This window comes from Pteropus medius, unplaced genomic scaffold, assembly GCF_902729225.1.
Source record: "Pteropus medius unplaced genomic scaffold, Ma_sr-lr_union100, whole genome shotgun sequence".
NCBI classification, from domain to species: Eukaryota; Metazoa; Chordata; class Mammalia; order Chiroptera; family Pteropodidae; genus Pteropus; species Pteropus medius.
The window spans coordinates 3741667-3767901 of NW_024341894.1; the positions used below are offsets into that span (position 1 = coordinate 3741667).

General features: G+C 46.5%; 1 protein-coding gene across 1 annotated transcript in view; it reads right to left on the reverse strand.

The window, feature by feature from the left end:
• Nucleotides 1-26235, reverse strand: part of CCDC180 (coiled-coil domain containing 180) — a 56023-nt gene continuing 29788 nt past the window's right edge. Inside the window, exons 22-40 of the mRNA XM_039856138.1 lie at nt 24173-24348; nt 22211-22391; nt 21156-21302; nt 19781-19925; nt 19489-19605; nt 18434-18532; nt 16688-16807; nt 14893-15065; nt 14541-14596; nt 14347-14422; nt 12563-12640; nt 9287-9353; nt 8375-8516; nt 5239-5425; nt 4562-4706; nt 3993-4104; nt 2343-2448; nt 1461-1596; nt 1-267 (exon numbers count right to left, since the gene is read on the reverse strand). Of these exons, the coding sequence (XP_039712072.1) occupies nt 136-267; nt 1461-1596; nt 2343-2448; nt 3993-4104; nt 4562-4706; nt 5239-5425; nt 8375-8516; nt 9287-9353; nt 12563-12640; nt 14347-14422; nt 14541-14596; nt 14893-15065; nt 16688-16807; nt 18434-18532; nt 19489-19605; nt 19781-19925; nt 21156-21302; nt 22211-22391; nt 24173-24348 (2395 nt within the window). The 3' untranslated portion in view covers nt 1-135. The remainder of the gene's footprint in view (nt 268-1460; nt 1597-2342; nt 2449-3992; nt 4105-4561; nt 4707-5238; nt 5426-8374; nt 8517-9286; nt 9354-12562; nt 12641-14346; nt 14423-14540; nt 14597-14892; nt 15066-16687; nt 16808-18433; nt 18533-19488; nt 19606-19780; nt 19926-21155; nt 21303-22210; nt 22392-24172; nt 24349-26235) is intronic.

Consider the following 26235-nt stretch of genomic DNA (forward strand, 5'->3'; position numbering starts at 1 on the left):
GGATGGATGGATGGATGGATGGTTGGTTGGCTGGCTGGCTGGATAGACAGACGGCTGGGTGGATGGACAGACAGATAGATATATAAGGAAGGAGTCCATACGAAATGAGCCTTTATTTGGGGTAAGTCGAGGATGTCATAAGTACAGGCCCTGGATGGTGTGCACGGAGCTCTTCCAGCTGTCCCTCCAGCACTGAGCCTCCTTTACCAGCAACGTGTTGTCATCGTGGATCTTCTTCAGCTCCTCTTCAAATAATACTAAATATTTCTGGGAACAAGGAGGCCACATGAGGAGGGGCTTCTGGACTATGTGCCCTACAGGAGCGGTGTAACCTGCCAGCAGGCAGCTTTAACCCACCCCAGGCACTGGCAAGATTTCCACAAGTCATTTCTCATGTAATTCGCCCAACAGCTCATCAGGCAGGTTCTGTTGTTTTCTTGTTTTATACATGGGGAAACTGAGGCTCAGAGCCTTGCCTGAGGTCACCCAGCTAGAAAGGGGCTGAGCAGGGACTAAGACCCCAGTCTACCGGGCTCTGGACTCTGCGCTCCTTCCTAACCTCTGTCCTGCACTGAGGCGTCCCTGGAACTCAGGCATCCTGGCTTCCTCGGGAGGCTGAGCACTCCAGGCCTTGAGCCCTTACTGAACTCAGCAGGCAGAACTGCCCCCTTTGCCTGGGGCTTGACATGCTGGCCCAGGCCGGCCCTGGGCACACTATAGGTTCTCCCAATACCAGAGTCAGCCTGTCTCTGGGCAAGACAAGGTTTCTCTCCCATGTACCAGGACCAAAGGTCTACACACCTTCAGGGCTTAGAGGTCCCACAGGTGGCATCTGGGTATAGCCTCTTCTTCAGGTAGGCCCCATGGGTCTCTAACAGGCACTTGAGTTCTAATCCTAGCTCCGCCACTCTGTAGTGGCATAGAAGGGAGCATGTTTCTTTAAGCCTCGGTGTCTTTGTCAGTAATGGGACAATTCTGCCTTCTTCGTGAGATTATTAAGAGGATTCAGTGAGATGCCTCATGTTGAGAACAGAAGCTGCAGTAGGTGCTCAGTAACTGTCAGCTGTCCCATTCATTGCTCCCAGGGCCCCTGTGCCTCTGAGTAACTCTGTCCCCTTGCTCTGATTCAACTATTCCTCCTGAAAGCCTTCTTTCACCCCCCTCCCTAGTCTGGGTGGGGTGTCCCTTGGCTGGGCCCCCATAGCCCTGGGGTTCATGCCATCAGACCCATGCTGTCACTGGGCCTGGACATGACTGGTGGCTCACATCCACGTGCCTGAGAACATCAAGTGCCCTGAGTGTTGACACTGTACTCTGGGGCACCCTGACATGTATTATCTGTTCCATGGGCCAAATGTCAGAGCACCTGTGATGGGAAGATCCCTCCTTCCCCAGCCAGCCAAACTGAGCTGCCCTGCACTCCCTCAGACACGCCCAGCCGAGCCTGTCTCTCCGCTCACCAGGTAGACAGCATCTCGGGCCTCCACGGCTGCCAGGTGGCCCAGGGTTGTTTTGGTGGTGGTGATTGATGATGTTTTCCTGAGGAGGATCTTGTTTTGGATGGTGGCTTCGGTGGGTTTGATTCCGGGCCATTTCCTACAAACAAACATGCACGTAAAAGCCCCAGACTCGACTTCATCATTCACACTAACCCTGGCGGGAAGGGTTAGCATTTCTTTAAATGTCTTAATGAAAAGAAAAACCCTTCTGAGCATTTAATGTTAAGCTGCTTCAAGTTATTTTTTGTATTTTCATATTGTTTAAATCGTGTGAATAGACAGTCTTGAGTTCTCCATGAGGAAGGGGAATGTCACACCTCTAATTGCTTCCCTTTTCTGGGCCTTAGTCTCCTCATCAGTCGGCCGCCAGGTGGCAGTCACCAGTTCCTAGTCCCTTTTCCCTGCTGTGCTGTAAAAGCCACTGCTAAGAACTTAGCTGGACACATCACCATCTTACTTCTTCCAGGGTCACATTCTTAGAACACAAGGACAGGCACCTTGAGAGCTCCCATCACATATGACAGACAGCTGCAGTGGTTCACAGTGCCACTAGTGACCCAGAATGTGCTTCACACTGGGACAGGCCTTCCTTTCTTTGTGGGTCCTTATCACATAAACTAATAGGGGCTAAGCTCTCAGTATGTGCCAGGGGCGGTCCATATACAATCTCATTTAACTTTCTCTTCATAATGTCATGTGAGGTAGGCTGCCATGCCCATTTCATAGATGAGGAAACTGAGGCTTAGACCATGATGCCTTTCCCAGGGTACCAGGTCAGTTATCCCACTGTACTATCCTCAGCAAATAGTCATCCATTGTATTCCTCCTGTTCTTGGCTCTCACCTGCTCCCCCGTTCAATCAGGGGCTTCTCACTCTCTTCCTCCAGGGAGAGTCTGGCAAGTTTCCTCCGTATGAGGATTGATGTTTTCTGTTTAGGGGGCTCCATCCCTGGCAGGCAAGAGATAGGTTACTGACCATGGCCTCACCCACGGCCTGAGCTCAAGGGGTCTACCTCGAACCTTACGTTTACAGAAATGAGGGCTCACCTCCCTCCTCCCCACTTGGGAGTCTCCCGTGGGAGGCAGAGCCCCCTCTCACAGAAAAGCTGAATGCACCAGATATGTTGGAGTTCTTATTTTACTATAATATTTATATTGTCTTTGTAATACCAATTTAACAAAATAATATGTTTTACTTAATAGTTTAATGGTAAATGGACAACATTTAATAAATGATTTGAGTCTTTGTATAGTTTATAAAAGTAATATGCACATTATAAAAACTTTAAGCATCACTTAACCTGGTAAAATGAAAGATTTCAGAAATCTCTCACAGTCCCAGCCACCAGAGGTGACCACTGTCAACAGGCTGGTTCCTGTCTCTCATACTCTGTCTCTCTCACACAGATTCATTTACACATATGTGAGTACGCATATTTATATCATACGTGTTTTTTTAATAGTATCATAGATAAGTATTGACTGACGACTTGTGTTTTCACATAACAGCATTTCTTCCTGCTGCCTTTCCACACTGGCCCTTACAGACCTCCTGCACCCACATTAACAGCTGCACAGTACTCACTTGTACATCTCGACCACAAAGTATCCATCCAGTCCCCTCTACCTGGTTATTACTGTTGTTTCCAATTCTTTGCAATTTTAGTGCTATTATGATTATGCGTGAAAAATCTTTGAGAAATTGTGCAAGTATTTCTGTTAGGGGAATTCCTAGGGTAATGACTGCTGGGTCAAAGGTGTACACGTTCAGACTTTTGACAGGTACTGACAGAGTGTTCTCCAAGAGAGTGGTGTCGATGTTACACTTCTCCAAGGGTCTCTGGCACTTGGGCTTCCTCACATTCTCAGCAGGGCTGGTTACCACTAAGCTTAAAAGCTTAGTGGTAAAAACTGTTGGTGAAAACTGATATCTTAATAACATTTGTTTTCGCATTTTGCATCACTTGTAAAGTCAAGCATCTTTTACATTTACTGCCCCAAGAATTGCTTCTCGTGTTTGTCCATTGTCTCTTTTTACAAATTTGACCTGTTAGAGTTCTTTGTACAACAGGTATATTCGGCCTTCCTCTGCCCTTCAGGTTAAGAATATTTTTCCAGTTTGTGGCTGAGCTTTCCATCTTTTAACATTTTTTCCTTTTGTTTTGTTTTGTTTTGTTTTGTTTTGACCACAGAGAAGTGCTAGCCATTTCCTTCATGGTTTCTGGCTCTCATCTCATATTTAAAAAGCTGTCCCTACCCCAAGATTATGAAAATATTTAGTTTCATTTTTCACATATAATCTTTGACCCATTTGGGATTTTTTTAAATTTAAAAAGTTACTTTTAATGAAAACAAACAAAAACTCATCAGTCCTCTCAGTGGAGAATCTGTTTTTATTCTGGTGGAATTGGGGGAAAGCAGACCCCTAGGCCCATCAGCCTATGCCTCACTAAACCCCTGGGGCCAGGGTACAAGGCTGGTGGTGCCACTTACTTGCAACCTGGACATCATCGATGGTGACCACTTCATCTAACTGCAGCAGGAACTTCTCGGTGAAGGTGGCCAAGCTGGTAATGAAAAACCGGCCGTACTTCTTGGTGAATTCCTGGAAGAAATTCCTGGTAAATTCCTGGAAGAAAGCCCATTGTCTAGGGAGAGGAACTTGCCTCCAAAAGCAGGCTGAGGGAGCATATGGAGAGCCAGCAGGCGAGAGAAGACCAAAACCATGTGTCAACTGTGTCCAAGTTAACTGGCATCGAAGATAGGAAATGATTCAGAAATGGCCAAGGGACTATTCACCAAAGAAGATATAAAACTAGATCTAGATCTTGAAAAACAGTTCTCATTAGTGATTTTATAATTAATTTAGAAATTAAAAAAATACAAGTTAAAACAGCCAATAATGACCATCTCCACCTCTAAAATCTGCCCACTTTCATGTCCTGCTTTGGCCAGGGTGCCAGCAAAAAGCCATGCTCAGTGTTGGTGGGCTATCAGGTAGGTTAATCTCTCTGGAGATAATCCCTCAGCACCTGGACTTGGGAGTCAATGGCACCACTGACCTCCAGCTTCTCCCTGGTTGCCGTAATTACGGTGTCCAAATCTTCCTGTCTTTTCTCTTCTACTTGACATAGAGACTCCATTTCTTGAAAATGGGCAGGGTGTCCAAGATTTGGTTGGAGACTCTGGGCATTTTTATCCTTCAATCAAAAGATCCAGAAATCAGCAGGGATTTTGACCCCACTGTCTTGATGTCAAGACCAAAAAGTCACTGGCCTAAGTCCTCTGCCAATTATAGCCATGGCCAGACTGATATGTGCTCTGACCTGGGTGTGTGAAGGGCCGTGTGTGGGCAGAAGAGTGGCAGAGAAGGCAAAATGGGACATGGTTGGAGCCAACTCTGAGGGTAGGGAGAGGGTGAGTCGAGCATCTGTCCAGCATAATCAGGGCTTTAGTCCAATGAAATCAACAGCATCCACATCCCATGGCTGCAAGGACCAGGTAGACAATCACTGTTTATCTCAGTGACCATGGCCACACGGAACCCAGCCGACCCACCCATTACATCCAACAAGGAGTTTACTGAATGCCTTCTATGAAGAAGCTGTTGTTCCCACTCTCATTTTTCCATTGTCTGGCGTCCCTCAGCCCCCACCTAACAATCCCAAGCCTGGCCCATCGCCTTCCCTGATACTCAGTTCTGCCTATGCCCTGCATCCAGGGCCCCTGGTCCTAGAAAGGAAGGGCTAGTCCTGGGGCCCTCACCCTTCTTGTCTCCAGTTGCTTCTGATAATCCCAGAACTGTTTCCGGATCTCTTCGATGGAGGCACAGAATTTTTTCCAGTGCTGCTCCTTGAAATTCTCCATCACCAGCCAACACACCTGGGGTAGCAGCTCCTCAAATCTCCTCATCTGGGTTCGTAATTCTGTAGAAATTGGGGGTGGGGGACCAGGGGACAGGACTGAGCAAAGCCAAGTTACTGAGGTGATCTCTACAACAGGGCCCAAAGCAATTTCCCAAAGAGAAAAACTGGTCTTCAATGTGGTAATAGCTATTTCATCAACAGGGGTCCTGTGATCAAACCAATATAGAAAATACTGGATTAAACAAGTTCAAATGACTTCCATATGCTGCGGGATTTTTTGGCTCATTTAAAATGTATTGCGTCTCTCAGCAGTTCTGTCTCATCCCTTATCTCTTCAAATATTGCCTGACTCGAGTCTCCTTCCTCTCCCTTTGGACCTCTAACTATGTGCTAGACCTCCCCTCTCCTCTATATCTCTTTATCTCTCTCCTCAGTTTCCATCATTGTTTTTCTGTGTTGTATTTTGGATATTTTTGTTGGATCTATCTTTCATTTCACTGATTTCACCTCCGGCAGGGAATAATCTGATAGTAAAGCCTTTCATAATTTTTAAATTTCAACTATTTATTTTCCCAATATAGGAGTTCTGTTTGGTTCTATTTCATATCTACTTGGTCCTCTAATAAACACACTCTTTTATAATCTGTCCGATACATTTAATATCCCAAGTCCTTACTGGCCTCATCCTGCTGCCTCTTGCCTAAGGTTCCTTTTTCCCATGTGTGTGTGTGTTGGGAGTGGGGGTCTATTTTTACTGTGGGCTCTTATTCTGGGCATGAGACTCCCTGAATTGAAAGCGGGTTTTTCTAGAGAGGATTTGTAGTGTCTCTACTAAACAAGTATCTGAGCACAACTAACTCAAGGTCACTTTAAGCGGAGGTATCAAGAGGTCTTGTGGATGGTCCACAGAAACAAAGTTGAATTCAGGTTTATCTCAGTGTGACTTCTGTTTTAAAAACCACATAAAGGCTGGCTTATAGTCATGGATTCTCATTGGAGTTTTTCTGCTTCTTCTTTACCCAGTACCAAGGTTTTGAATAAGCTAGTTTTAGTTTCCTTCCAGTTGTGGGGGTGGGAGGAGTGGTTTTTGTTTCATTCACTTACTCCAGCAGGTGGAGTACCAGTTTTATGTGGCTGTGTTCTTTCAGACTTTCCACTTTGGGAGGTCTGGGACTTTGTCTCCTTTTCCTAATGCCCTAAAGGCCACAAAACAGGGGCTTAAATTCACCTGGGCGTCAGCAAAACTCTTGGGGCAATAGCCAACATTACTGCTCAATTTTATCTCTTAGAGTTCCTATTTTATTTAATTTGGGAGCCTTATGTGTTTCTTACTTTACAGCTAGCTCAATGCATTTAAAAGAGTTCATCACAAAAATATTCTATCCAGCATTTTTGCATGTTTTCAGTGGGAGAGTCGGTCAGGTAACTGGATTCCCAAACTGTAGGGAATGGAAGTGTCCATTTAGCGTGAACTGTCAATCTTCAGAGAGGGACATAATCTGCAGCATTTCTCAAACCGATTTGTCCACAGAACCTTTCTTTTGAGGAGGATCGTATAGGATGGGATCCCACGGAGTTCATCTAGGGAAATTCTGAGCTAAAGAAACAAAATGCTGTCTGCGGTTTCAATTCTAGTCATTGTCCAACCACAGTAATGAGAACCATGGCAGGCTGTTTCCTTTGTATACAGCAGGTCTATGCAAGGGGCTTGTCCTTAAAAATGCCTTGCATGGTGGTTTTACAGACAAGGAAACTGAGGCTCACAGAGGTGAAGTAACTTGGTCAAGGTCATATAGCTGGGAAATGGCAGTGCTGGGTCTTGACCCCAGGTCTGTCTGTCCCACAATTCTCTCCTTCTTCTACCCATGCTGCCCCTCAACCAACATAACAGTCCTGAGGTTCCCTGCCTCAGAAGCAGGAATAATTAGGACTTATAACTGTACAAAATACACATGGCTATGGACAAAGACACAGAGGAACATGGAGAAATAGACAAAAGGGGGGCTAATGGGCATGTTTTCGCAGCTCCTTTAATGTCATTATAATAAATGTAAATGGAAAGATGTATTCCACCTGCCTGTTTTCATGCCCCTATTCCCCAGGAGGCTGTATCTACCAAGTTCGTCATAGCCCAGCACAGGTCAGGCATACAGTAGGTGCTGTGGAAGGATTCTTCAAATGATTAAACAGAGTTATCATATGACCCTGCAATTCCATTCCTAGTTAGACACCTAAGTGAAATGAAAATGTGTCCACACAAAAACAGGTACATGAATGTTCACTGGAGCATTATTCACAATGGCCAAAGGCAGAAACAACCAAGTGTCCATCAATGAATGAACAGATAAACAAAATGTGGTACATGCATACAGTGGAATATGATTCAGCCATAAAAAAGAATGAAGTGCTGATACACACTACAACGTGGATGAAGCTTTAAAGAATTATGCAAAATGAAAGGAGCCAGACACAAAAGACCACATAACTATATGATTCCATTCACATGAAAGCCCAGACTAGAGAAATTTAAAATTTCTGGAGACAGAAAGTAGATTAGCATTGCTTAGGGCTGGGGAAGTGATGGAGAGACAGGGGGTTCTAAGACTGACAGTGGCCATGGTTACACAACTCTGAATATACTAAAATCCACTGAATCGTACATTTTAGATGAGTGAATTGTATGTATGTGAACATCTCAAAAAAGCTGTCAAAAATATCTGTGCAATGAGCAAAACATTTTTAGTGATACAAATCACCATATTTCTCAAGAAAAAAGAAGCTTTGGTGGGGGTGGGGATAGGGGCACCGTTGTTTCTCCTGGTTAAATCTGATCAAGGTTTTCACTTAATTCTAAGATGTCAGCTTTTTACAGGGGGGTGCGGGGAGGGCTCCTCTACCTCCATGGTGACCTCCAGGTCAGGAGGGTAGCATGCAGGCCCGGAGGCCCAGGCCTAGATCAATCAGTAGCTCTGTGTCACACCCTCAGCTGGCCTGCCCGCCCGCACCCACCTATGAGGCAGGAGTTGTGGTACTCGTTTGTCTGGCTCTGGTACTCCAGGATCTTCTTGCCGATGTTCTCTGCGCACTGGTCAAAGGTATCGTACATGCAATCAGGCCTGGTGACTGAGCGCTTCTCTTTCCGATAAAACTCCTGCAAGAGAGGGTTGACAGTGTGTGAGCAAGGACTCTCACTGTGGGACTCTTGCTCATGCTCCCAACATCCTCCACTCTGCTCTCAACACCCTCTAGCCTTCTCTCCTGCTGTCCCCTATGCTGGTGGCGCTCTTTCTGCCTGTCTGCCCTTCTCACCACAGCCGGCATCACAGGGCTATGCATGGCACAGGTGAGTGACTGGCAAAATTCTGTTTATCCTTCAAGACCAAAATGGAATCTCATTTCAGTGACCAGGCTGAAAGCTTTCTATGAAACTCCAAGCTGGGTACTAGGCTGTGGGCCACTAATATGGATGATCCAGAGGCCCTGTACTGAAGGCCTTCACAGCCCAGTGGGAGGCAGACATCCCTGTGTTGCATGTGCTGGAACTGGGCACTGGGTAGCTCTGACTGGAGGAACCCCAGGTACCTGCTCCTATCACCCCTCCTGTCTCTCTGTGTTGCTGCCACGTCGGCCCCCCTCTTGCTGGGCACTGACCTCAGGGACAGAGATGGGGCTTGTTCACATTGACGCGCTCAGTATCTGACATACAGTTAGTGTCAAAGAAATATTTGGTGGCTGAATAAGTGGATAAATGAATGAATGATGTTTAGCTGCGTAGCCCTGGTCATGGGGGCTGGCATCCCCTTTCCTCAGTTTTACCCACAAGGCCATTATCGGTAGATTGCAGGAGGCAGAGGCAGCTGGGGACATGTGGCCTATGGCTCGCAATGGGGCAGGCAGAGGCCTGTGGGCAGCAGTCCTCACCTCTGCAACATTCAGCAGATGGTCGTTGTCCTCCCAGAGGAGGGTCAGGATGATCCCTTTAAAATCCCTGCAACACACGAGACAGATCCCTGAAGGGCCTGGTGCAATCACACCAAATACTGTGGACAGAACATTCCGAGGACTCAGCAGCCCAGCCAGGATTGGAATAGGACTGTTCATGGGATGCCCAAGCATGAGCCCACCTAATACTTCCATTGTCAAGTTTAACGCCTCTTGTAAGTGACGAGATAGGTCTGGCCCCTTCCAACGATCTCTGCTCTCTTTTGGCCCCACCACTCCTTGTAATTACTTACTCCCACCCCAGGACCTTTGCATATACTGAGTCTTCTCCAGAGAATACAACTAATTTTCCTCTTGGTCACACTTGTTCCTGCTCGTCCTCAGATACTGGCTCAGTGCCAGATCCTGACTGCCTTGTTCTGATGCTCCCAGAGTGGGCCTCAGTCCCACTGCATTCCACAAAGGGGGAGGGGGGAAGGGTTGTTTGGGATTGCTCCGCGTGACTGGCTGATTAACCTCCATTTCTCCCTGCAGATGATAAAGCCCATCAGAACATGACCTGTGTGTGTCTGTTTCCTTCACCAGGGAATCCCCAGCCCCCATGCAGTGCCTGCACTTATACGCTCCTTGCTATTGGCTGAAAGAAGAAATAATGATTTCTTATAAATAGCAATCAAATGAGCAGGACTTCCTGTAGGACCAAACATTCTCCTTCCAGCACCTCTGGCCTTTCGGTGCCTGTGCACAGACTGGGGCTTTATTAAACAAATTTACACAGATCTAGTGGATATTCCTGGCCAGTTAGGTCAACCATCTCAACAGCAAGACTGAAGTAAAGAACAGATGTATTAGAACTACATGTAGCTGCAGGACACTTAATTTTTCACGATTTCTGTAAAGTGATGGCGGCGACTACTGTAAATACACTGTTGTTGGCCAATATCTAAAATACATGTAAATACATTCCTTGATCTTTCATTTTAAAATTCCTTCATCATAATTAAAGAAAATTGAAAATATGCTGAAAAACAAGAAGGAAAAATGAATGATGACATTTTATTGTATTTCCATTTGTTCACGTGTATGTTTCATTCTGTTCTTTCCTTGAACAAGAGGAGGAACCAATGAAGACTCTCCTTGACCAAACTTTAGACAGGCTCCTCTGAGCCCACTTTCCAACCAGGCCTCATCCGTGGGCATTGTTTTTGGCCTGTTGGGTTCCGCTTTAGCAAGAACCCTACTAAGTCAGTTTAGAGATAATCCCCCATGCTTGGTAGCTGATGCCCCTGGGCTGCCTGCAGCGAGAATCCAGTTAAGTAAGTTTACCATGAACCCCACTACCATTGAATTTTCCATCCACTGACCCCCCTCACTCTGCACACTGGCTATATAGTCCCATGGTCCCTGTTACATTGTGAGTGGAGCCCCATCTCTCCCCTACTGCAACAGTCCTGACACCTAATGCAATAGTCCCACTTAAAGTTTTCCGTACTGTTTTAACGAGTGTCAAAATAATTGTTTCTTTAACACCTCCCACCTGCAGTGCTTCGGAGGAACCATCACCACCCTCCCTTGATACACTGGGAACTTCCACTAAAATCTATTCATATATTGGTTAATTTCAAGCAAAATATGGAATGGACCTGTTTCCCTTTCACTTCTTTGCATTCTATTGAGTGTTTGCTCCTAACTTTATTTCCTCCTTCGGGCATGGTCTCTTCAAATTTTTCCCTTACTCTACTGAGTTCTCAAGATTTCCTAAATGATTTGCTGGAGGACGGGGAGGGAGCCAATTTTTAAAGGTCTTTTTCTTTGTTGTCCTTATCTACCACCATTGTTTCATGGCCGGTTGTTATCTAACTTTTAATTGCATTTTAAACTCCAGAGGAGTTTAAAAATTTGTTCGCCAAGTGTTTCCATCTTTTTCCTTGTGATTTTTTTCTGATGCTTCTCAGTGTGACAATCTTATATTAAGGGAGGCCTATGGGTAACACTTGGGAACTTGTTGGCTCCTCTCTGTAGCTCTAAGGGGAGGGTTCTCTTCAACCTACCGTGCAGAGGGCAAGACTGAGGCTTGGGGAGAAGTCCCAGTTTGGAGGTAAAAACATGATCAGTCTGATTCTATTTTCTGAGCAATTAACTACTGTGTTAGTCCAAGAAAGTCTCCCCGCTTTGAGAGATTTAATAAGTGCTTGATTTATTTATTTCCTGTCTAGCTGATGATTTTTCTTTTTAATCACTAAAAACACTGTGGTGCTTCCACATCGTGGAAATATCATTCATACCATTCAGCCATACAACAGAGGAAACTGTTGACACACTTGACAACTTGGATGGATCTCAAGGACATTATGTTGAGTGCCAAAAGCCACCCTGAAAAGATTATATACTGTATGAGAACACTTATGTGACATTTCTGAAATGACAAAATTATAGGGATGGAAAACAGATTGGTGGTTGCTCATTCTAGGGTTGGCGAGGGAGCGGGGTGAATGTGGCTGTAAGGAGCAGCAGGAAGATCTTAGTGGTGGTGGAAGAGTTCTGTTACTGGATTGTGGTGATGGTTACACAAGCCTACACATGGGATAAAATGACAGAAGTATGCAAAACTGAGAGAAGGAGTCAAGGTTTTAATGATGTGGAATGTCAAGGGGTGTGTGAGGCAAGGAAGCGTCTAGCTGCTGATTTGGACACGACTTCTGGGCTGTCTGATGTCAAAGCCACCCTTCTCTGCATGTTCACAAAACCCCGGCGATGAGACCTTTGGTGCAAAAAGACTGATTAGTGGGGGGTGCTGTGATGGTGGGGTTCCCTGATTACAGGGAGGGGGGCCAGTTGTACACCTGGACTTTTCTCTGAGTGCTTTCCGTTTTCAGAAGTTAGAATTTTGTTAGTTTGATTGAAATGTAGCCATATTAAGTGGAGCAGATTTTGTTTTATTCACTGCAATTAAAATAAGGGAAAAGAGGAATGGAGATGAGGGAAAGCGTTAAAAAAAAAACACCAAAGGGGTATGCCACCCTGCTGTTACAAAATACTTAGTTTGGAAAATGTGAAGTTTTGATAAAAGTATCTCTGAACAAATTCAAGTGAAATGGGCTGAGACAAACTGACTTTGACCTCTACCTGCCCCTTCACCAACCCCTCCTGCTCTGCCCTCTACTCCTTATTTTCCCTTCAGCTGAGTCAGGTTTAGCCACTCCCAGATGGAGACAAGAGGTTAAAATAGTTAAAGGAAAAGGCATTGTCACTTACGCAGCCAGAGGAGGTGGCCTCTCCCCGAGCACCTGGTACTTTTTGTCCATTCGATTCGGCTTGGAGTACCGTGTGATACTGTGAGAAAAAAGAAGGGTCAGGGATCTGGAGGCTGGGAACAGACACGGGCAAATCTGGGCCTATGGGAGCCCTGCCTGAGTTGCTAGAGGTGCTTGGTCTGCCTTTGGGGCAACGTGACTCCTGTGTCTGGGGCTGAATCCTTCAAGATGCCTCTCTTTACTCCTCATAGCTCTGGAGATGACCTTACTGTGGGGATGGAGCCCTTGCCACTGAAACCTACCCAAGGCCATTGAGAGGGGGCAAGTGGTAGAGGTACTCCAGCCCAGAGATTTGAATCTTTGCTTCTCTGTGGTGAGGCCCCAAAGAAAAATAGGTTGAGCCACATGTAGGATTGCTAGATTTTTAAATAAAAATATAATACTCCCAGTTAATCTTGAATTTCAAATAAGCAATGAGTAATTTTTAGCGTAAATATGTCCCATGCAATATTCGAGACATACTAAAAATATTATGTCTTTTATCTGAAATTCAAATTTAACTGGGCATCCTGAATTTTTATCTGGCAGCCCTAGCGACATAGATTTCACTCTGTAACTGCTGAGAGACTGGATATACAAATAGACAGGGGCTGGACCACATATAAATACAGAAGTCTAACCCATAACCTGCAGCAACAAGAAACCAACTCTTTATTATAATAAACAACTCGGGAAGCCAGCCTGCTGTAAGTCAGACTCAAGAGATGGTATCCTAGTGACAATCCATAAAGCTAAGCAATAGCTCCTGTAACAAGTGGCCCCACATAACCAGGAATTATTAATAACTGATAGCTTCCCAAAATTTTGTACCTGCTTCCAACTTAAGACCAATCAGAGAAAGCCAAATATGGTTCCCCAATCACATAGGATGCCCTGCTGTTGGCCTGCCTCCAGCTGCCCTGTTTCAAAAACCTCCAATCAGCCATGCCCGAAGCCCTCCTTTTGCTCCATTATTCACTCTTCTACCTGCCTTTGAGGCTCCGCTAAAATATGATTGATGTGGCCTATACCCTTGCTGTAGCAAACTCTGAATAAATAGCCTTTGCTTTTCTCATTTGGTTGGTCTTTGTTTATTTCCACATTGCAGATGCCATGTGTATTCAAAAAGACCTTCTGGAGGTATGCAAAGCATACCGGCCACTTCCTCGAAACCTGGAATTAAACCACATCATCAAGGGCTCATGGGAGACACAGAAAGTTGGCTCAGCCACATGGTTTCTGTTATCTACCTTTTGTAAAATATAGAAGGGGGGTAGGCCAGGGCCCACCATCACTGAGCCACAAGTCTGATGACTCCAATGGAGCACAGTGGGTAAAGCGCACGGCCAGGATGCAGAGGCCAGGACTTCCTATGGCTCTGTGATATCACCCAAGGAAAGCCATCTCCAATGACCTTCTTTCTGACCAGGATGATGTGTGTGGGAAGGTAGCAGGGCTGCAATCCACCTGCTATCACTGTGGAAAAAAACTGAACTCCTAGACAGGCTCTCCAAGTGAGTGGCCTCTGTGAGCCGAGTCACTCAGCAGCAATGAGTACAGGTATGACTAAAGCCAGCATCAGAGCTGGCTCTTCACTGGGTCCCCTGGAATCTTGGAGCTGTGAGCACAGGCAGCACATTCTGAGGACAGACTCCAGTAAAGTAACAGGGTGGTCTCTGGCCTCCATTCAGGGACACAGGGTAGGGGTCTGGGAAGGGGAGATCCTGGGAAGCCCGGCATCCCTACCTCCCTGCTGAGGTGGCACTGCCACTGGACAAGGCCTTGATGAAGTGTTCTCCCCGGTTCCGGTGTCGCTTCGCGCCTTTGGGTGACGATTGCCCAGGATAAGAGCAGAGGACCCAAGGTAAGAATGGGCCAGGTATCACCACTGGCTTCCCCACCACCGGTACCCTGAGACTCACAGGCCTGTTTGCCTTTACCTGTCTGGGATCGGACTTTGTCACATGGGGTGACTGTGCATTTTGAGTCGTGAAGTCTGAAACCAAAGGAAGGGAGGTGAGCTTTTACCCAGTGACCATGAGAACAGCTCAGGCCAGGCCTGGGCACCATCCTGGTTGTCCCACAACACCACATGACTCCATCCTGTCAGGAGCCCCACTTCAGAGGAGGAAACTGGGGCTCTGAGAGGAGAAGTCCCTTGCTCAAGGTCACAGGTTTTCAGGGGTGGGCTGACATGGGAACCCAGTGTGTGGGACCACAAAGCTGGTCCCTGAAGGCTCAGGGCTTGGGCCATGGTGGCAGGGCCCCATTGTGCACCCCAGGGCCACTCACTGCAGGATATTCTTGACCACCTCTACAGCCGGGTCTTCAATCATGGGCTTCCCCATGCGGCTCGGCTGGGCGAAAGACTCAGGGGTGACTACATCTGTCTTGGCCTCCTCTTCAAAGGTTTCTGAAGACACCAGCATGTCACTCTCCATCTCCAGGTTGGTCAAAATGTTTTCCTAAAGGCCAGAGAGAAGGGCCCGAGTATGTGGGCCCAGCCTAGGTGCCAGGGAGACCGGCGGGCTGGGTTCACATTCCAGTACCACCCTGCCCAAGTGCTGTGGCTGGAGGCCAGATGCCTGAATTCTTTGAGCTTGTATTCTCCCTTCTATAAAACAGTAATGGTCGTATCTCTTTTAGAGGGCCATGAATTCATTCATGCATATATGCTGCTAACCTTCAAAACTGTTTCCTGAGTGCCTGCTCTCTGCAAGGCTCTGCCTGGGTCCTGGGACACGGCATGAAGAGGTCACATGTGACTCTTGTCTTCGTGGACCTTATAGTTTAGTCCAAGAGACAGACATACATTTAATGTGCACTTATGCACATAAATGTTTGGTCAAACCTGGGACCAGTACTGTAAAGGAAAAGTTCCAGTGTCTTCTATGAGACCAAGGGTCACAGACCTGTCAGGCTGGCCTGTGGATGTGCTTTCTGATTAACGGGTGAGTGAATGAACAGATGCATGGATGAGTGAGTGGCTACCTCCCCCTTGAGTTGGCCCTCAGAGTGGCAGCTCGCGATGAGCACTTAGGCTGTTCCTTGTTTTATTCTGAGTCTTGTCTTAGCGGTAGATCTTAAGGGGGAGGGACCCCGGCTGGAACCCTGAGTTCCATCTCGTAGGCACAGTACTGGTGGTGTGATGGAGGCTTAGTGTTGGTGGCATAGGGGAAAGAGCCTCTCCACAGAAGGAAGGGCTGGTTCAAAACAAGGCAGTGAGAGGCAGGGCCTGAGGGTGACCGGAGCCCATTTGTGCTGCCATTGGTTGTATGACCCCCCTCCCCCGCTGTCTGAAGTTGGTTGACAGTCTTTGGTGTTAAAGCCTGGTGTGAGGGGCTGAATGTGGGGTGAGGAAAACACAGGCTATTTGGCCCTCTTGGGGTGCACAGTCTAGAGGAGATAGCCCCTAAAATGGAGACCTCACTGTATGGTCTGAGGGATCACGGGGAAGTGAGAGGTGCCAGGAAACCTGACCAGACCAGGGGTAAGAGAAGGCCTAGGGCGAAGTGACATCTTCGGGGCAGGGGTGGAGAAATGAAGAGGCCATGGAGGGTAGACCGCAGATGCTGCTGCACAGGTCTGATTAAAGAGTCTGGATTTTGCCCAGAGGGCAGGAGAGTGATATGATCAGGCTGGCCTTTTCTAGTGTTTGGTCTGGCTGCAGCTTAGGGAATGGATCATGGGCGGACGTGAGAAGGTAAGTCAGGTGGTCAAGAGACTAGGGGGCTTGGATGGGGTGGTAGAAATGGGTAGGGAGAAGCTAGTGGCTGCTCATGGGTGTGGGTGGGAAGGAAGAGGCGGAGAGGTAAGGCTGCCCTGAGAGCCGGCAGGAGAGGTGAACTAAGGGTCTTGACAGGGCTAAGGAGGTGAGACCAATGCAGCGAAATGGCCCATTCCAGGATTTGAACCCAGATCTGACTGAACAGCCCGTGGTCTTTCCAAAGCATCCCAGGAGGCCTGAAGTCTAGCAGGGGCCTGGGAGCCCCTCTTCCCTTGAGCTCTGTTGAGCCCTGCAAGTCTCCTAGGAGCCCAGACCCAATAGCTCACCCACCCTTCCCTATCGCCCCAGCCCATTTCTTACAGTAAAAACCACTTTAGTCACGGACTCAGTCTCCAACCTGCAGTTGAGGTACTGAATCCTGTGGTTCAGTTTTTCTTTCCAAGTTCGGACGAACCCAAGGAGGTCTTCCGTGGTCACTACCTAGCGAGAACACAGACGAAGAAAGCCACAGGAAGCAGGCTGCAGGAGGGCAGACTGATTCCATCTGAACCTCAGGAATGGGGGCTGGCTGGCGAGGATGTCTCTTGGTTTGATGGAGGCTCCTCGCTTGCAGGGGGCGCCCTGGGGAGTGGGGGACACTAAACCGGCTCTCTGCACTGGGAGGACGGATCCTTCACTTGATGGGCCATCGGGAGTTCTGTTCCTGGTTCTACGGGTTTGTCCTGGGCAAGTGATTTAAACGTGCTCAACTCAGTCTTCCCATCTGTGTGACAGGGACACAGAATACTCTCTAGGATTTTTTCTAGCTCTGATACTCTATGTTCAGAAGGAAATGTTTGGGCCAAGATGGTGAGGGTGTGCAGGAGTGAAATGACCACAGCTTTTCTGGAAGGGGAATCTGGCCATCTCCATGACAACGTCAAATACACACAGCCCTGGAGCAGCAATTCCACTGACCACGCTCCACAGGTGTGCAAGGAAGCACCGTAAGGATGTTTGCCTTCTTCACGCGTCCCACACAACACTGAGCAATCCTCACACACTGACCCTAAATGGGTCACTGACCTAGTAGATGATCCAGGCCAGGAGGTGCCTTGGCCTCTTCTGCTTCCTTCATTTCCAATGCACTCTGAGTCCTGCCAATTACCCCTACCACTCAGCTCTGAAAATGGAACATGTCCCTGCTAGCACCTTGTCCAGGCCATTATTCTCTCTGCCTCAGTCCCAGCACCCTGCCTCTCTCCTACCAACTTCCCTTTTAGCAACCAGAAAGCCCTCCTCAATGTGGCACTGAGCAGGCACATGGCCGTGGCCATACCATCCCTGGTCCCCGCTGCCTTTACCACGCATCTGATGCATCTATCCCGTCTCCTGATCACTGCTCTAGAGAAGTGTCCAACCAGTGTCCCCCATCACTAGAGGATTGCCTGCCCACCTGAGCTCATGCTCCCCCAACCTGGCCGTAAGGCTCTACAATGCCCCCCCCACATCCCCCTCTCCCGCACCCTGCTGATGCCCTGATACCAACAGAAGGCAGGAAGTGGGGTTGTGAGGTGAGGAAATGTGAGAGAGCCAACGTTTCTGCCCTGGAGAGCCAGGGTGGTCCCTAAAGGGCCTGTGAAGGGGTCACAGCAGATTAACTGGGGATGTGTAGAAACATCTGCATAAAGACACAGAGGTCCCAAGGGGATATACAGGAAATGAGAATAACATGAGAGATGTGTATTCTCCACTCTGTACTTTGTGGATATTGGCACTATTTTCAAGAAGCACACATTACTATGCAAGAAAAGGCAATAAAGATAGAAAAATAACCGTCCTCCAATGAAACCTTAACTCACTTAAGCCACTGAAATGGAAGAGAAAAGACACTCTCACCGGACTCCACCTGCCTGCCTGGGAGGCGCTGGGTGGGGACTGGGGGAGGCAGCTGGTTTCTCTCCTCTTCCTTAATTTCGTTGAATAAAACAGGGGTTATGGAGGAAGACTCAGGGGCCCCTTTGGTGCTGGAGACATCTTAACTACAGATGTAAGTTTATTTCTAGTTTATGATTCCAGCACGGTGCGTCTTTACTATCCACAGCTTAGCATTCACTGAGCACTTACCTTTTTATCTCCCTTTGAGCTTCGACACATTTCGACTTTGCTTTGAAGCTGTTCCAGAGAAGAATTTAATCCATCTGCTTGCAAATTGGATTTTGCCACCTAGAAAAAACCAGAGATTCTGAGATTTGTTTCTAGAATACCTATTTTGACTGGGAAAATGTTCAACAAAAAACAGATGGATTAAGTACTGGAAAATTGAAATCGGGGGGGAAAAATGCACATTCTTATCAGAAACTGAATCAATGAAAATTTAAAAGATTTTTTTTTTTTTTTTTACTGTCAAATAAATAAGGTTTGGAAATAAAATTAGTGACTCACAGTACTGGTCGAGAGCATAGGTGTAGTTCTAGGAATTTATCCATTTCTTAAAGGTTATGCGATTTGTTGGCATATAATAATAGGCCATACAGTCTCTTCTGATCCTTTGTATTTCTGTGATATCAGTTGCAATGTCTTCTCTTTAATTTCTGATTTTATTTATCTTGTCTCTTTTTTTCTTAGTTAGTCTAGCTAAAGATTTGTCAATTTTGTTTATCTTCAGAAAACCAGCTCTTAGCTTTGTTGATCTTTTCTACTGTTTTTCTGGTCTCTATTTCATATATTTCTGATCTGACTTTATTTCCTTCATTCTGCTAACTTTGGGTTTCATTTGTTCTTCTTTTCTACTTCCTTGAGATATACAACTGGGTTGTTTATTTGTGATCTTTGACCTGGAGTCACATTTTGGCTCCATCACTTAAGAGCTCTCTGTTTTTGACTAAGTCGCTTAATTATTTTCTGCCTCAGTTTCTTTATCTCTAAAATGGGGATTAAAAACAGTACTTACTTCATACCGTTCTTGTGAGGACTAACATAGCTAATCAAAAGACATCAGTAGGAAGCATGCATAAGAACTCAATGAATGCTAGTGGCTGTTATGTTTTAATCTCTATCTTCCTGGCTGGAGTGCAAGTCCCACTGTAGAGACCACATCGGTATCCCCAGCACCTGGGACAGTGCTGGCATGCAGGTGTGTGTGATGAACACTCACCAGATGAAGAATAAAGCTGTCCTACCTCGCATTTGATGTTCACTTGCAGATTTGTCATCAACCGCTGGATTTTCTCTAAGAAAATAAGGTCCACAGACAGGTTATGGAATTTACTTTCAAACTTGTTGATGACATCATTGGCCTGTAAAGAAACAGAAAAAGTAAAAGAGGGGGGCTTAACTGGGAACTTGTGGGCTTCAGAAGCAGAAGAGGACAGGCTCAATTAATGGTCGGAAAGGGGGCTTGACTGTTCCCCTTGACCCTGTCACTACATGTCCCAGGAGCCTGGCTGGAAGTCGGGGGTGGGGCTCCCCCACCTGGTCCAGGTACTCGCTCTCCATCTTCTCCATGTTGATCATGATTAAGCTTTCAACAAACTCTATCCGGGCAGCTTCCTTTTCCAGTCGATGACATAGTAAGTCAATTTCTTCAGAAGAAAAGTTGCCTCCCTCTGAAAACAGTCTGCAAGTAATTTGGGACAAATAAAAGCCACTGATCAGACCTGAGCCTTTCCACTCACCCCAAACACTGTGGTTAACAAGGATTTAGATTAAAAGTATAAGATCAAGGGAAAATGAATGGAGGTAGTTCAAGGACAGAAGCAAGAAAACCACCCAAATGTCCACTGAGGGGCGAATGGATAAACGAAGTGTAGCATCTGTGTACAATGGAACCGTATTCAGCCTTAAGAAGGAGTGAAATTCTGATACATGCTACCACATGCATAACCAATGAAGACGTTGTGCTAAGTGAAATAAGCCAGACACATAAAAGGACAAATGTTGTGTGACCGCACGACATGTTGTGTGAGGGGCACATAGGGTAGTCAAATTTACAGAGGCAGAAAGGGAAATGGTGGTTGTCAGGGGTGACGAGAGGAGAACGGAAGTTCGCGTTTAATGGGTTCAGAGTTTCAGTTTGTGGAGAGGGATGGTGGTGATGGTAGCATAGCAATGTGATTGTACTCACTGCCACCGAGCTACACACCTAAAAATGGTTAAAACGGACAATTTTCTGTTATGTATATTTTGTCGCAATAAAAAATCTGAAAACACTTATTCATAAAGATATATATATATATATATATATATATATATATATATATATACACATATATATACCTATGCTCATTGCAGCATTAATCACAATAGCCACGACACCTAGGTGTCCTTCGATGAATGATTGGATAAAGATTTGGTACATGTGTATATACAATAGAATACTACTTAGCCGTAAAAAACGATGAAATATTGCCATTTGCAACAACAAGAATGGATCTTGAGAACATCATGATAAGTGAAATAAGTCAGATGGAAAAGGACAAGAACCATGCAATTGCAATCATGTAGGATATAGAAGAGAAAGCCACAAATGAACAAACAAAACAAACAAACTCATGGACACAGACAACAGCATGGTGGTTACCAGAGGGGAAGGGATGTGGCGGGGAGGACGAAGAGGGTAAAGAGGGTCAAATATATGGTGACGGAAGGAGACTAGACTTTGGGTGGTGAGCACACAATGCAAGATACGGATGATGTATCATAGAATTGTACACCTGAAACTTATATAATGTTATTAACCAATGTTACCCCAATAAATTTAATTTTAAAAAAAAATTAAGAGAGAAATGACCAACTCTCAGTAGAGAAAGCCTGGTGGCCTGCAGAAGCCCCGGATGCCAGCTCCCACCTGCAGTGCTTAACGAACTCGATGTTGGCGTCGCGAACCTTGCCCAGGCTCTCCTCCAAGTACTGGCGGAAGCTGCGCAGGGACACCTGGATGACATCAACGTAGCTAAGCAGCTCCCGGTGCAGTGTGTTGCTGAGAATGACCAGCCTGGGGGACATGGGAGGGGCAGGGTAGTGACCTGGGCATGGAAGAGCAACCTGGAAGGCTGAGCTCCATTGCCGTACCCAGCTGTGGGGCCACCAGAACCACTGCCCATCTTCTCTGGGTGGAATAAGAGACATTAGAAGGAAGTCCAAAATGCTAGCATGTGTAGGACAGCGTGGAACTCTGTGTGCTGGATCAGAGGGTGACCCTCTCCTCGTTCTGGCTACTGCCACCAATTGGTAAAAGAATCCCCAGGCCCTCCTACATGCTCACTCTAACTTCCAGCAATGTAGCTTCTGTGCCCCGGGGCTCTCCTGAAAGAGCACCTTGCAAGTTTCCCCTTCACACCCGAGTCCACCCTCACCAGCTGCCTCTGTGTACCTGACCACCGTATAGACACCTGTGAGGGCTCCTCACCTGTTACCTGACTGAGGTTTCCCTGGAACTCCTTGCTCTGCCCTGAGCACATTCCCACCTCAAGCTGTGCCAGGGCTCCTTCCTGATGGGAGAATTCTGCTCCCTCCCCACCTTTTTCCATCCTAGACCCGGGAGTCCCTCCTATAGGAAACTCTTCCTGACTTCCCCTGAAAGAAGTGGCCTTTCCTACAATGGACATTTTGGGGCACACCATTTGCATCCCTGCACTCTGATCATGAGCATCCTTTTTTTCTCCCTGGCTGCTCACCCAGCCCCAGCACCTAGTCTCCGGCCCCCAGACAGATGTTTCACACCGCTGGACTCTGACTCTTGTGAAGATCTGAACTGAAAAGAGAAAGTTGCTCTGGGGCGTGGAAAACATGACTCTTATCCATTGGGGCCGGAGGCGGGGAACGCCTCCTCTGAGGGCAGCTCTCTGCTCTAGGCTGGATTCTAGGCCCACGAGGCTAGGGTGGGGACTCCAGGGCCCTTACTTCTGGCTCTTGGTGGCGTTCAGGAAGGTGTGTTCCATGTCGTAAATCTTGCGGCGGAAGTTTTTACTCCTTGCATTCTGCTCCTCTTGGAACTGGCAGAACATCAGTCTCTCCTTCCTCAGCGTCTCCATCACCCCGGCACAGTGGTTGTCCAGCTGCTTTTGATGGAGCAAGAGCTCAGCTGAAAAGGATGAAGGGAGCTGAGGTCTTTTGTGATCCTGAGTCACCTCAGGACATTCCTTTCCTAGATGGTGATGGCTGAAGAGCAGAGACCATTCAGGCCAATATCCCTTATCCTGCCCCTCTGCCCTCACCAAGGTCTGGCATGGGACTTGCCACAGATCACAGACCTCAGGGAGGCCACTCTGAGACTACCCCCAGGGTCTCTATCTGGAGAGGCTCTACCTAGCTGTGAGGCGGGAGGTCCCTACTGGTGGAGGCACTCTGCCTGCAGCTGAAGGGAACAAAGCCTGGGAGATGGAGATTCCCAGGAGAGCAACCCTTGGAGCAGGTGGGATGGTGGGAGGGTGTTGGAGAGGGTGGGGATCTTGGTGAGAGGGTCTGAGAGAAAACAATGAGCACACAGCTGGGCAGTCGGGGTTTTTTCCTAATATCAGTGGCTACTTACTTCCAATGAGCCTGAAGTCTAACTGACTTCCAAGGTGGAGTAAAAAGAACCAGGATTTAGCTTCGAGAGCTCCATCACAGGCCTTTAGAGCTGGCAGAAAGCCTCAGATCGCCCTCTCTGAACTCCCTACTGCTGGGAGTTCTGTGCTGTGGTCCCAGCTCTGCCAAAAATGAATGGTGTGACTCTAGGATGTCGTTTCTCTGGCCTCAATTTCCACACCGTGCATTGGGCCAGGGAGCCAAGGAAGAGGAAGGAAACCAGCCTTCAGAAAGCACCTTATTTGTATTTATATTTAAGGTACATTTTCCAGACGAAGGCAGCGAGGTTCCGAAAGCCAAGCAGGTCTCTTCAGGCCATAGGCACTGGGACTCCTGGCCAGGTCACTGACTCCGCAACCACTCCATTGGCCCAGGCAATAGGAGGTTGGGTAGGATCATATGAGGACTCTCTTCGAGCTCTAAATGTCTATGATGGAGCTTGAAGTGTGACACAAGTGAAAAACTAACAGGAGTCATGGAAAGATCCAAGTAAAAGTGTGCCACCCCCCTCCCCCCACCATTAATGGAGCCCTCTGCCTAGGAAAAAAAAGTCACCTCTTTTTAAGTGTTATTAATTATAAGCAAAAATTAATGGCTACCACTTTGGGAGGCTGTGGCATGTATGAGGTGCTCATTATTCCTCACTGTACCACAGCCACCAACAATAGTGCCTCCTACAGGTGAAGAATGGATCAGAGAAGTCAGGCAACATGCCCAGAGTGACAGCTAAAGTGGTTGAGCATGATAGCTCTGATTCCTGGGCTATAGGCTTTCCTCTAGAGCAGGAGCCCCCACACCTGGGCCTCAGACCGGTACCGGTCAATAGCCTGTTAGGAACTGGGCCACCCAGCAGGAGGTAGTTGGCCGGCAAGTGAGCAAAGCTTCATCTGTATTTGCAGCTGCTCCCCAGAGCTAGCATCACTTCCTCAGCTCCACCTCAGATCATCGGGCATTAGATTCTTATAGGAGCACCGGTCCCTGGTGCCAGAAATGTTGGGGACCGCTGCTCTAGAGCATCCGCCATGCAGATGTGTATCTGACAGGTGTGTGAGCACATCTGGGATCCACACAACCAAAAACGGACAATACTCTTCATTTCAGTATCTAATGCCTTCTTTTTTAAAAAACAATTTAAAAAAAATCTTGAATGAGGATTCTGCCAGCCTAAGAGGTACAAACCCTCACACACATCTTCCATGGTGTGATGACAACTGGGGCAGCTAATGAATGTGGAGCTGTGGTGGCACAGATGCCAGGGGTCTGGGGTAGGACAGCCTTCCCAAGCAGGGTCTGTACCTGCCCTGACATTGTGGATGTCCCTTTCAACGTGCTGGACTCTTGGCTGGTGCAGGTGTAGACGCAGCTCCAGTTCCGAATCCAGCTGATCAATCTTAGTGGCCATGATGACCTGGGCATTGAGGGTGCACTGGTCAAACCACTTCTCTAAGTGCTCAAAAAAGCCAGCTCGAAGTCTAAGGAAGAGAACAGTGAGGGTCACTCCTGACAACAATTATTACTAGGAAGAGGTTTTCCATGTAAACATATAAAGGTCTCTCCCCACCCCCTTTGCTCCTTCTTCCTTGTTTTATTTGCTACTACAATGTATTTTTTGGTCTAGGTGGACGATCATACCCCTGCTGGAGGACGTAGGGTGGTTTCCAACCGTTTGTTCTTGCAAAGAAGGCTGCAATGAATAACCTTGTGCATATGTCTAGTGTAGAAGCATTTCTATAGGATAAATTCTGTGAACTGGAATTGTCATTTGTATTTCTACGTAAATTTGATATCAGTTCATCGGTTTCCATAAGAAGACCTCTGCTGTGATTTTTTTTGTTGTTGTTGTTATCTCATCGAACCTATAGAAAATCCTACTTAAAACCACAGCGAAGCACCACTACACACATACCAGAATGGTTAAAAATAAAAACTGCTGATGATAATGAGTATTGGTGAAGCAACTGGAACTCTCACACACTATTATAAACTGTTAAAACAAAACCACTTTTGAAAACTCTTCAGTAGTATCTTTTGGTTGTATCTCCTCCAGATGGACACACGTATAACACTATGTCCCAACAATTCCACTCTAAGTTCTATATCTAACAGAAATGTGTATATAGGTTCACCAAAAGATTTGTACATACACGAATGTTCAGAGCAGCATTGTTGGTATACCCCCAAATGGGAAACAACTCAAAGGTGCATCAGTAGTAGAATGGATTAACAAGAAGGGTTATATTTTTTATAATTGAACTCTACAGAAACAAACAATGAGCTACAGCCACGTTCAAAAATATATTTGAATCTTACAGCCAATGAAGGAAGCCTGACATAAAACAGTATATTCTGTATGAGTCCATTGAAATAAAGTTAAAAAAAAAAAACTCATTCAGAAGTTAGAATATTGCTATCCTTGGGGAGGAGAAGACAGTGACTTAGGACAGGTACATGAGGGAAACTCCTGGAGAGCTGGTAATGTTCTGCTTCTTGTGGGTACTGGTTACTAGGTATGTTCCTTTTGGATAATTCACTGGGCTATATACACACTCATGATTTCCATACTTTTGGGTATGTAAGACCCTGCAACACACAAATCCAGTTGAATACAGAACTATTTTTTCTGGTTAGTCTCAAGGCTAGCTGGCATAATGTTTGGTTCAAGACTGGAATGACAGGGTCTGAAACGCATATCTAACCACCTCTCATCTCCGAGATCTTATTCAAGTTACTAACTCTTTGAGCTTCAGTTTCTTCATCTGGAAAATGGGCTAATTGCTGTACCCCTCATAGTTATTAAGAGTATTAAATCCCCTCAATAAATATTAGCTCTCGTGGGGGTCTTTGCTTTTCTTCGTTCTGTGGACTATGGAGAAGACAGACAATGGCCTGTAATAGAGGAAGGAGAAAGATGAGGTTCGAGCCAAGAGACATTTTCAAGGTGAGACGAGGCTGAGGTGATGGAGAAAAGAGTACAGAGGACCGACTTTACTCTTTGATTCCCTGCACATGTACAAACATGGGAGGTGATCCTGAGCTGAGTAGTCTCAACTATGACATTGTTGAGTCAGGAGGGCAGTGGAAATGTTATCCCAAAGCCAAATGCAAATTTCCACATTTGGTCCAAATTCAAACACGAAGGCCCAGAAACTTGGGAGTTAGGGGAGCTAAATTCTCAATGGTAGAATTATGGGTTATTTGTATATTCTTTATTTTCCTTTTCTCAATTTTCTAATTTTCTACAATAACCGTGTTACATAATCTGAGCCAAATACCATAGTGATACACTCACACCTATGATCTATATCTATAAAATTGAAAAAAAAGAAGAAGAAGAAGAAGAAGAAAGAAACCCTAAGATT